Source organism: Engraulis encrasicolus, chromosome 8 (assembly GCF_034702125.1).
Source record: "Engraulis encrasicolus isolate BLACKSEA-1 chromosome 8, IST_EnEncr_1.0, whole genome shotgun sequence".
In the NCBI taxonomy this organism is placed as follows: Eukaryota; Metazoa; Chordata; class Actinopteri; order Clupeiformes; family Engraulidae; genus Engraulis; species Engraulis encrasicolus.
In genome coordinates this window covers 24,571,530-24,582,400 of record NC_085864.1, presented here as the reverse complement: position 1 = coordinate 24,582,400, position 10,871 = coordinate 24,571,530, and the positions used below count along the sequence as shown (strand labels likewise).

The 10,871-nt window shown below is 44.1% G+C and overlaps 1 protein-coding gene across 1 annotated transcript; it reads right to left on the bottom strand.

The window, feature by feature from the left end:
* Positions 1-2,444: 2,444 nt before the first annotated feature.
* LOC134454329 (ras-related protein Rap-2b) lies at positions 2,445-9,808 on the bottom strand. The gene is made up of 2 exons (XM_063205283.1): positions 8,907-9,808; positions 2,445-8,574 (listed from the first exon to the last, which is right to left on the bottom strand). The coding sequence occupies exon 1, from the start codon at positions 9,494-9,496 to the stop codon at positions 8,945-8,947; it is 552 nt and encodes a 183-aa protein (XP_063061353.1). The 5' UTR covers positions 9,497-9,808; the 3' UTR covers positions 2,445-8,574; positions 8,907-8,944.
* Between the last annotated feature and the right edge of the window lie 1,063 nt (positions 9,809-10,871).

The window sequence follows — 10,871 nt, the reverse complement described above, 5'->3', positions numbered from 1 at the left end:
ATACTACCTTCGCTACAAAACCTCAGAGAGGAATCTTACTCTTTTCATATATAATTATATTCTATTGTCCTATAACTTCAATTGAACGTAAGACCACATGAACTTCAGAGGGTACTTTGTTGCTCTGGATTAAGGTGTGAGGAGAGTAATAAGTACCTTTAATAACCTTGACAATAACCTTTTACATGACTGCACTCTGGTGCAATATATGTGGGGCACTGTCTTGAGTTTCATCAGGTTTTTCACCACCGGCAAAATCTTATGTGAATCCTTGTGCGGGGCAGGGGTGGATCTGCAGGGACTAAGACATTGATAAAGTAAGCAGCGACGCTTTGAGGAATCCGCACTCTGCAGACCATATGGCCATCCTCTGCCTGCTGAGCACAGATAAATCCCACACACAGCCTCAGCACACACATATTGCACCCAGTTAAATGAAGTACAAAAACTGTACAAGTCTTGGACGCAATCACTGTTAATGTACAAGGGATAGGAATTAGGAGTGGCATGGACAATTGCTACGTTTACATGAGGCATTTAATTCGGAATTATCTGATTTTAATTCTGATCTGAACTGCGATGCAGTTTCCCTTTGGCAACTACCAAAGTTGCTAACCGGCTAACAACTACACTTTCGAGAAACGCACCACAGAATACCTAAAACCATGTCACTGAAAATGAAAACACACCAGGGCCGACCTTTCCCTAATCGGTATAACATAGTTGGTATAGGCAAAAACTCCTGTCAAACTTTCTAGTTAATTCCTGAGGCCACCACGGGAGAGAAAATGGTCTAGAAAACAATACCCCTCTCATTACAAACAGTTGAAACACTCAGCCAGTCTGCCCTGCAGAGCCCCTTTTCAAGCCAGTTAAGGATTAGAGACCACAATGTGTAGGCCTACACTACATGAGTAAATTGCCTGAAATTACTCAATCTTTCAACATGTCTGAAACGTCCCAGAGCACCTGTACAAGAAAAGCCCAGAGATTTTCACACAAACCCTGTCCTTCACAGCAGAATCAACCTGGGTCCGTCAGTTCTGTAGTCTTCAAGAACAGGTGTTCTGTAGAACTGAGCCGCTTCGTCAAAATGAGTCACCAGTTAGTCTGTTAACCCCAACCTTAACCCTAATCCTGACCCGCTAACCCACATACCCCAACCCACTAACGCTATGTAGCTCGGCTAAACTGCTACACAGTACATTTTGCAGTGTTATTTCAACACTTAGAGAGAGCAGTTTAACACCCATACTCTCTTAAGTGTTGTAAATATTGCATAGGCAGTATCAACAGGACACCAGGGTTGTGTTTCTCGAATGTGTAGCTAGTTAGCAACTTGGATAGTTGTCAATGGGAAATTGTATTGCAAAACAAAGTAACTAACATAGTTAGCAACTTAAGTTTCGAGAAATGTACCCAAGTACTGCTGCATCACGCCCCCTACTCTCTTAAGTGTCGTGAAATGCATTGTGCAGAATGTATCAACAGGACACCAGCATTGCAGCATCACGGCCCCTCCTCCCTCCTTCCGACACAGGAGCAGCCCCGGTGAGGATGATCAAGAGAGGGCACCAGCAGGGAGGCAAAGTCCCCTGAAACCCAGATGGTCAAGAGTCAAAACTCTGGATTTGAGCTGAGCAAACCCTCAGTGTGTGTGTGTGTGTGTGTGTGCGTGCGTGCGTGCGTGCGTGCGTGCCTGCCTGCCTGCTTGCCTGCCTGCCTGCCTGCCTGCATGAGAAAGAAGTGGTGCAATGAGAGCAAAGCACTGACTTGAGACTGTGATAGAGTCTCAGTTAAATGTTTGTACATCTATTATGTATAGTCTCAATGTGTTTGTAAAAAAAAAGTACTTTTTTCAGGTGAAGGCATGCTTATTACCAAGGCTGTTAGTTCTCAAAAATAAAACTGATTTGTCTTGGTGCTGGTGCATTACAGACATCTGAACATATACAGTTAATATTAGACCAAAAAGGGTATATTACACTACATTTACCACATATTAGACCAAGAGGGTATATTATACTATAATTTACTACAGAATTATGACAAGGAACTCTTAACTTTTGGTTTCCTTCGTCTGCTTTTGTAGTAACCAATCAGTGTGCAAAAAGACCAAAATAAATGTAATTGGAGCACACATACTGTATGGCTGACTATCCTGTAGCAGACCAACCATAGGCTGCTCAGCGTGCATCCATCTGTGAACACTACAGTGCCCATATCAGTAAGTATGCATGAAAAGCAATAACCATTCACGGTGAACCCAACCATTGTGCTCCACATCACATAATCTTTAACCAGAACTATGGAACCATATCAAGTAGGACATACATCCTCCGACCTTTAACCCTTGTTAGTCTCCTCATACAAGCATGGCCTTTGATCTGTATCTCAGTCACTTTGGCGTGGGAAAAGTGAGATACCAGCCTAAAAAGACTTCAGTGTGAATCAGCACCTTTCCCCTCCAGAACCCAATTGTGTTCAAAATCCATAACTTACGAAACCATGAGCATAAGCTATAGCTTTGGTCACAAGATGAGTTTGATTCAAAACGGCTAATAAGATCAAACGGCAAGTGCCTGGCTGTCTGAAAACACCTTATGTGACTACTATAAATGATGAAGATTGAAGACTATAGCCGAGAAGCTGACTAGGTCAGGGGAAGTAGAGAGGTATGTGGCAACTCTCAAAAAAAATGCAAGAAGAGGAAGTCTGCAGTGGAAACACCCTTCCTTCCTGGCCAGTGTTCGACATATGGCCTCCTTATACAGATACACCAAAGACTCCAAAGGGCTTATATAAAACCGACGCGCACACCCACACACTTGGGGGGGTGGTAAAGGCAATAAATAAGTATTCCCCTCTCAAACACACTCAATACCAGCCCCCTCATGCAGCTCAACACTCAGCTGACAACAATTTAGCAAACAGTGCAAGGGGGGGAAACAACGGAGCAGAAATTTCCCCATGTAAAAAAAAGATAGGCACCTCATAGCAGGCAGGGTGGGTGCAATGCAGGAAATAAATCTCTTTGCATTCTGATTTTAATTTAGATGTAAAAACACCATGTGGAATACAGCATGGCTGGATACTCGGCTTCTTTTCACTGCACAGCGAGTGTAGATTTTCAATGAGGTTCAAGTTGTGGGAAAAGCAAGCAGCGCTTGGCTGGCTAATGGACTAATAGTTTGTTTCTTCTTTCTGTAGCTAGCGAGCCATTCTGATTATCACAGCATGTTGGGTCATGTGTTGACTTCCTGCTAGGACATGGTTATGAAACTCGAGTTTCTCTAAGGCAAAGGCTCACGCACAAGTTTGGCTGATGAGTCAGATTCTTTCTCTCCCCACCACACCCTGTAGTTCTTCTCGTAAAAGAAGTCCAAAACACAGCCACAAACAAAAAAGGACTTCTCCCCCCTTCTACTTGTATAGCGTTCTACTTCAAGAAGAGGGATCTCCTTGAGTTCTGTCAGCAGGACATTTCATGTAAGGATGCGTAAGCAAGTTCTCCTTTCTAGAAAACTAAAAACGTACACAGTACACACACCAAAGCAAAAGACACTGCAGATGAAGTGTAGGCTTGAACTCTGACCAAAAACAAGGCAAAGGTCGCCCTAACTAACTACTACACCAAACAAGTATGATCACATTCACAAGCATTCACACCAAGCTATAACACAACACAAAATGGCATTCCTGCATGATGCAATTAAAAGTACAGTAAATGGAGGAGGAACAGTGTAACTTTGTTATTGTGTGAGTGAGTATAAAGGGCACTCTCTCCACTCCATATCACCGGGGTAAGAGGGCACAGGACAATGCCACCCCCTACAAATAAACACTGCAGCATACCATGCCACATTCAGACACCACACGACCCCGTTTCAGACTCCCAGCAACTCTCACTGAAGTGTGTGCACTGAATTTAAAGATAGCCCCCCGTGCAGTACAGTACATCTGCCAAACCCGACAGTGTGTGACTGACGCTTTTATGAAATTCAAGTTGCACAATGCTGCACATTTCCAAGTAATCGCTACAGATAAATACAGACGCGGCCATACAAGAAATGCTACTTTGAAGGCCCACTCTGGAGGGTTAATGGAAGAGAAAAATCACTGAGAATAAGAAAAGAAGTGCTGAGTTGAGTGGACTAAATGGGGTGGACGGTGAAGCAATTGTGCTAAGCCTCCCTACTTCTCAAAAATGACTGCGAAAATCCAAGCGCTCACCGCCTACTGCAATTGTGTCACCAGTACAACAGAGGGCCGAGCTTTAAGGTTAAGCTTGCAGCCAAGTAAGATTTCTCAAGCAGACACCTTGAGCCAAGGATTTGATACGTAGCTACCAACCACTCCAAAACACTTGAAGCATGTGGCCAAACTTTTGAGGGGTAAGAGTAGACACTTCATGAAAAGAAGACTGTGGACACCATCTCCAAAGCACTCTTTAAAAAAAAATACATTGGGACACAGCAGCCTACTTTGAAGCAGATTTTGTAAAATTTCCCTACCAAAACACATCTTGAAAAATCACTGACCCAACATCAATGGCCATGTTTGTGATGCTGCGCAAATCTGTGCAACACACAATATCACAGAATGCATTGTGAATTCACAGTGCACATGTGCACTGCACAGATCAGCACAGTATGTGATGTCACGAACAGGGGCAATACCTTGAACATCCAGGCCTACATCAGAAGGAAGTGGCCATCCCTTTTTTCACAATCACATGGATGACACATTTGAAAAACTTATACTTCACAAATGTCCCTTTGCCCAACATAGATCGAAACCTCAATGAGGAGCAACATCAGCTTTCATGAAATAATATTTTTTGGCTTCATGTCAAATGGAAAGAGGACATGTACACATACACTCAGACAATACTATAAGCTCACTCTATGGACTGCCCTGAAGATTACTGATGTGACGGTAACACTAAAAGATTTTTCCAACATATCATGTAAACACTGCCCCTAAATGTGGCTTAATGAAAGGTTGACTACCCTCTGACGAAAATAATACTGAAGCCCAACATCAAGCTCTAGGCCGACCGAGCTGATGTGACCACAGCATTTTATACATTTTACAACATTTCACAGAAACACTTCCTCTCTACTATGGAGCAAAATGGTGGGTTGTTGACCACAAACTTAAAGCCAATAATAAACCTGTTGCCACTGGAAGACATGTTTCAAGTCAAGGGCCCATGATGCAGAATTGCCAAAAACCGAGAGGCGGCGTGACTGTTACGGAATATGGGAGGGGCCAACACTCCTGGGGTGCATTCCAATCTGCGGACTTCCTTCCTCCCTTGCCTGCTTGTGACCTCATGATGACGTCACCGACGACAGAAAATGAATTCAATATCTTGCACAAAAGCACAATTCTAATGTAATTTTCTCCTTCGCAATCAGGATGGTGAATGAAAAACAGTCCCCCAAAAGTTGTTGTGATTAGGCTGACAGTTGGGAAACTTTATACATGGGTTTTTGTTTTTGTTTATAAACATGGTATTGTGAGGAGGGGCAAGACACTGACAGCCAACCATGTGAGCCGATTTTTTGACCGACAACGGTTTCCAGCAATCAGAGGTTGAGTTGTGCGCAGCCAGGGTCGCAAAAAACACAAAAAATTAGAACCCATGTACTGTTTTCACCACAGGGACAGGACCAGGAGGCATGGTGAGGCCACAGGCACAAGTGGAGGACGGGAGTGTGCATATTGGAACACACCCCTGGATGTGTTTGGACAAGCCCTTTCCAAGAGCGAGGTCTGCACAGCCAAGACAAGCCCGGGCCGGGCAGCGGAGTGTCAGGAATGGCAAAAATGACCGGAATTCTGGGGTATTCCCAGAGCAAAGCAGAATAGTCACTGGAGCTCTCTGGTCCCGTCTGTCGACGTTGCTATAGGCCCCCACTTAGCTACAACAACACAGGCGGACTGCATATCTGTTTCCACCAGCCCTGGATCACCACAGTGGATGGCTGCCTGGCACTTTCTCATGCCGTTATCAGAAACAGAACCCTTATAAGGCCATCAAAGTGCTCACGGTTTTTGTGGAAACAGAAGTCACATTGATACAAGTTATACCACACACTATCTCTCCAGAAATCACCATCCCTGCTAAGTCTCTCTCGAGTATCTGCCTGACACTATGTGCACCATGGATTCGAAGAGGAACATACAAGTATATAACCAAGACAAGATATCACGAAGCAAGTCTTCTCGCTAACGGTATAATACACTTCACATTATAACAGGACACGGAACTGAAAACGTGACTCCAAGAGTTTGGATGGTGGAAAAAATAAGAACTTTCAAAGATGGGTTGCACCAATACACTGTAACGACAGCAGTCGGCTTAAAAGTCAGCTCCTTTAGCTCTCTGCACACAAGGTAGACAGCGATAAAAGGCCCTACAGGGGATGAGAGGAGGCATAAGTGCAGACCGATGCATACACCACCCACACACACACTCTCTCTCTCTCTCGCTCGCTCGCTCTCTCTGATGGAGTGCATTCTGTCAAGGATCCAGTAGTGTCTGTGCGAATAAAATTGGTCTCTAGCCTCAGGTGATGCTGTTCACATACACAACACTGCAGAATTCATATATATATATATACACACTGCAGACAAACCCCCCTAAAGGCAGAAGTAATATTTGTCTGTGCCGAGCCAACTTCTGTATTCGGAAAAAACATAAACATCAACAATAAGCGGAAGTCTACACAGCCTACTTCTCTTCTGGAGTCTGATACTGTGCTAAAAGTTGACTGATGCACTAATTTGAGCTTTTTTTCAGGAATCATACAAAAGGTGAGTCATGCCTCAATCAGGGGATAAGCACACTTGTTAACTCTCAAAATCTGCAAGATCACTGACCACTGGCTGGCTAGCAAAGTATGAACCTGTATACATTAGGCCGGGGACCTATACTACAAAGCTGGTTCAGGATAAGTTTTGGTTAAGTTAAGAGGTAAATCATGAGGACTCCAGGCTCTTCTATTATATGATTTACCTCTTAACTTAACCTTAACTTATCCTGAACCAGCTTTGTAGTATAGGCCCAAAGGCTGTGAAAGGGACCGTTTTCCCCCACAATGGCTTCTGACCTACGGTTACTCAGAGGTTTCTGGGTCATTCTTGGCTAGACCGGCTAGCGGTATGTGAAAATCCTTCACCCAAATGCCAAAGGGTGTCACATGCCACACATAGGCTGCCTTACACCCATAATAAACTAAGTCTACCTGTTACACATTGCCTGCCTCACACCCACAGGAAACTAGTCTACCTGTTACACAGTCACTCATATCTACACAATGTAGTTAGGCACATATAGAGATTGTCTCGAGTTTAAATTGGAGTAAAAAAATAACAGTCAGCAACTGAAGATAGCTTTTAAACCAGGATTTGGAATGAGTTATAATAAAGTTGTAAGTCATGAACTAAAGGTAAACAAAAATGGGATGGCAACCAGTCGCCTCCAACCATGAAATCTTGAGTCAAAACAAAAAAAGGATTCCTGGATCTCATGTCATTCATGTAAAAGAGATAGTTTAAAAACAGACAGCGACCACATGTTTGACATTTTGTACAAATGCAATTTGTATTAAAAGTCTTTAAACACAGACAGCTGTTAAAAAGCTGACCCAAAATTAAACTTACAATCATATTAGAATTGCAATGTTACATCACATTTCCTGTTAAAACAAACAAAAATAAAAACAAAAAGATAAAAATCTTTGACTTTTAAGATTGCTTAAATGAGGTTCTGTTGAGTAAACGAATCGATTTTCAGTACCTGTGTTTCAAATGACTCTGGCCATACATAGGCTATACCACCTTGGGAAAGGCCAAAATAAAAGTTTGTAAGTAAAAGAAGAAACTGCTATTGGCTTAAACAAAGGGGATGATGTAACGTTTAAACACCCAGGAGGGCAACAAAATGTTACATTTAAGTACTTGTGTAGATTGCCATTTAAAATGAGATTTGAACGCCTTCACATTGGCACTGCACGGGAATAGCTGATGGTTTGGAAGGCACTCGACGTGAGAACAACACTGACGTCCCACATCACTCCAGTCAAGTCATGTCTCCTTGCACACTGAGAAAATGGGGGTGGCACTGGATGAGGAGGGGAAGAAAAACAGTGGTTTCAAAGAACTGTCGTTGCTGTCAGAAAAATCCAAGAGGAGTGGAGCTGTACATAGCGAGGGGGAGACGGCACTGTTCAACTCAAGTCATGCGCAGCACTTAATGACTACTTATTCCATTCTCCAACAAGGGGGAACTTATGTCAAGCCCCTTCACCATCCATGGTAAAAGTTCCAGTTAGGAGGGCAGGCTTGTGTTGTCTGGCGGGCGAAGGGCTGGGATTAGCCACTTGTGTTGTTGACTTCAAAATGTTGTACACTAAAAAGACCAGCATGGCCTACTGGGCCTACTCCAAACAGAATTCCACAAGAGTGAACTCCCGCGATGGTCGCACCTCCCTTGCAGATATTGTGCTCCTTCCAGCGCCAGGGAAAGGCACGCTGAGCTCAACTTAGAATTCCTGCAACACACTTCCAAAGAAAGACAATAACGGTTTAAATAGTAGTCTCAAAACAACAATCAAGCTACGCGACAATGTTTACAATATTTAAGGGTCCACTGCTATGGGCTATCTAGGCCCTATAGCCGATCCTATCCCAGAACATTCAAGCATGTCATTGCGTAAAGCACTGCATTAGATTATTGTCTCTTTCATTTGAATGGTTGTGTGCAAAAATGACTGAACAAATTCCAATGTTGTTGACACTGACGAAGGCATACATGTCCATCTTCATGCTTAACTATGAAATTGGTCTGTTGTGTTCGGGCATGTTTTGTGATATAGTAGGAGGTGCACACTCACCATTGCAAACTTAAAAACAGAGTGATTCTTTTTTTCATCTAAAGAATAACGCACGATGAGCAGCACTGGTCGTCCCCATTTGGAGTTGAAGCATAGTTCATTTGTCTGACAATCTCTGCGAACAGTTCGTCGACCGAGCCTTTATTTTTGGCTGAAGTTTCCATAAACGGACAGTTCCACTCGGCCGCCAGGGCTTTCCCTTCCCCGGAAGAGACTTCTCGCTCGCCTTCCAAATCCACCTTGTTTCCTACCAAGATCATGGGCACCCTCTCGTACCTTTTCACGCGAATAATCTGATCCCTCATCGGTTTGATATCCTGGAAGCTCTGTTGGTTCACCAAACTGTACACTAAAATGAACCCCTGTCCATTTTTGATGTACAGATCTCGCATCGAGGCGAACTGTTCCGTCCCCGCCGTGTCCAGGATTTCCAACACCGAGGGCGACGAGTCCACTTCGATTTCTTTCCTGTAGAAATCCTCTATTGTTGGGTCGTATTTCTCGATAAAAGACCCTGTGACAAACTGAACAGTCAATGCTGATTTCCCCACACCACCAGAGCCCAGCACGACTACTTTGTATTCTCTCATGGCTCCTCGCGCTCCCTGCCTTCCAGTCGAACGCGCTTTCCACCCGCTGTTCGCCCTGCTGTTCAAACAGCACACAGCGCCGCTCCTGCGCTCGCGGGTTTCAACCCAAATCCTTCGATTCGGGCGGGGAACGAGTACGGTCGGCGATCCGGGTCGGTGATGGTTTGATTTCGACCGTGCCACAGCATTAGCAACGTGACATGATACACCCTACCGGACCTTGTGCACCGTTTCTGTTCAAAGAGTAATCAATGCTCTCACACTCGCTTCCTGCCCACTCTCCACACAACGCGCAGTGACTTCACGTCACCAGCGCAGACAGTTGGCTGGCGTTTGTTAAAGGCACAGGCCACCTCTTAAAGGCATAGGCTAGTCAGTGGGTCATGGGGAGTTCTTTATTGATAGGCCCAAACTAAATTTCCAACTGGACGCCACACCTTTTCAAACCAAAACTGCTGCTGTAGACAGTTCAGGCGTTTCTGACCGGTTGAATAATAGGCTACCACCGTAATCGTTTTTAAATACTTTATTCAATTTAAAAATAAATAATGAAATCCCGTCTGTCATGCTGTTCATGCTTCAGATTATGTTGCCTACACGCCTCCAGTTTCCAAGATTTTGAGCTATTGTTTATTGTAGAATTAAAAAAATCAATTAGTAAGCTGGTACAACCAAGACATTTTCCCTACAGTGTATCAGTGTAGGCCTATTAGATATATTCACGTGTCAGCCAAAACATCCCACATCTCCCCCCCCCCTCTCTTTTAGATGAAACCAATGCTGAATTCCTTGTGATGCATCTGATTGTGTAAGCCTGACTAACTTCCTGTCCCGAAGTTACCAACCACTTGTGCCAAGTGAAGTACGCTATTGATCCCAGCTGACAAAATCAGCCCACTCACTACAATGAGTCATCTCTCTCTCTCTCTCTCTCTCTCTCTCTCTCTCTCTCTCTCTCTCTCTCTCTCTCTCTCTCTCTCTCTCTCTCTCTCTCTCTCTCGCACGCACGCACGCACGCACGCACACGCACACGCGCACGCACGCACGCACGCACACGCACACACACACACACACACACACACACACACACACACACACACACACACACACACACACACACACACACACACACACACACACACACACACACACACACATGATTCAAACAATGAAACAATGCTCCTTTAAAATGAAAACAGAAAACACATCGCAACCTTCAACCATACGCTGACGTTTTTAAAAATGGATAAGCCATAACAATATTAGCCATAACAATGTCATTATTTACCTGACCCGGTTTTCTGCCAGAAACTTAGTTTTACGCATGTCTTTGTGTGCATGACTCAGCACACAACTCTGGTTTCAAGTCTGTTTT

Coding starts and splice junctions, on each gene's coding strand:
- LOC134454329 (XM_063205283.1), bottom strand. CDS start 9,496: ATGAGAGAATACAAAGTAGTCGTGCTGGGCTCTGGTGGTGTGGGGAAA.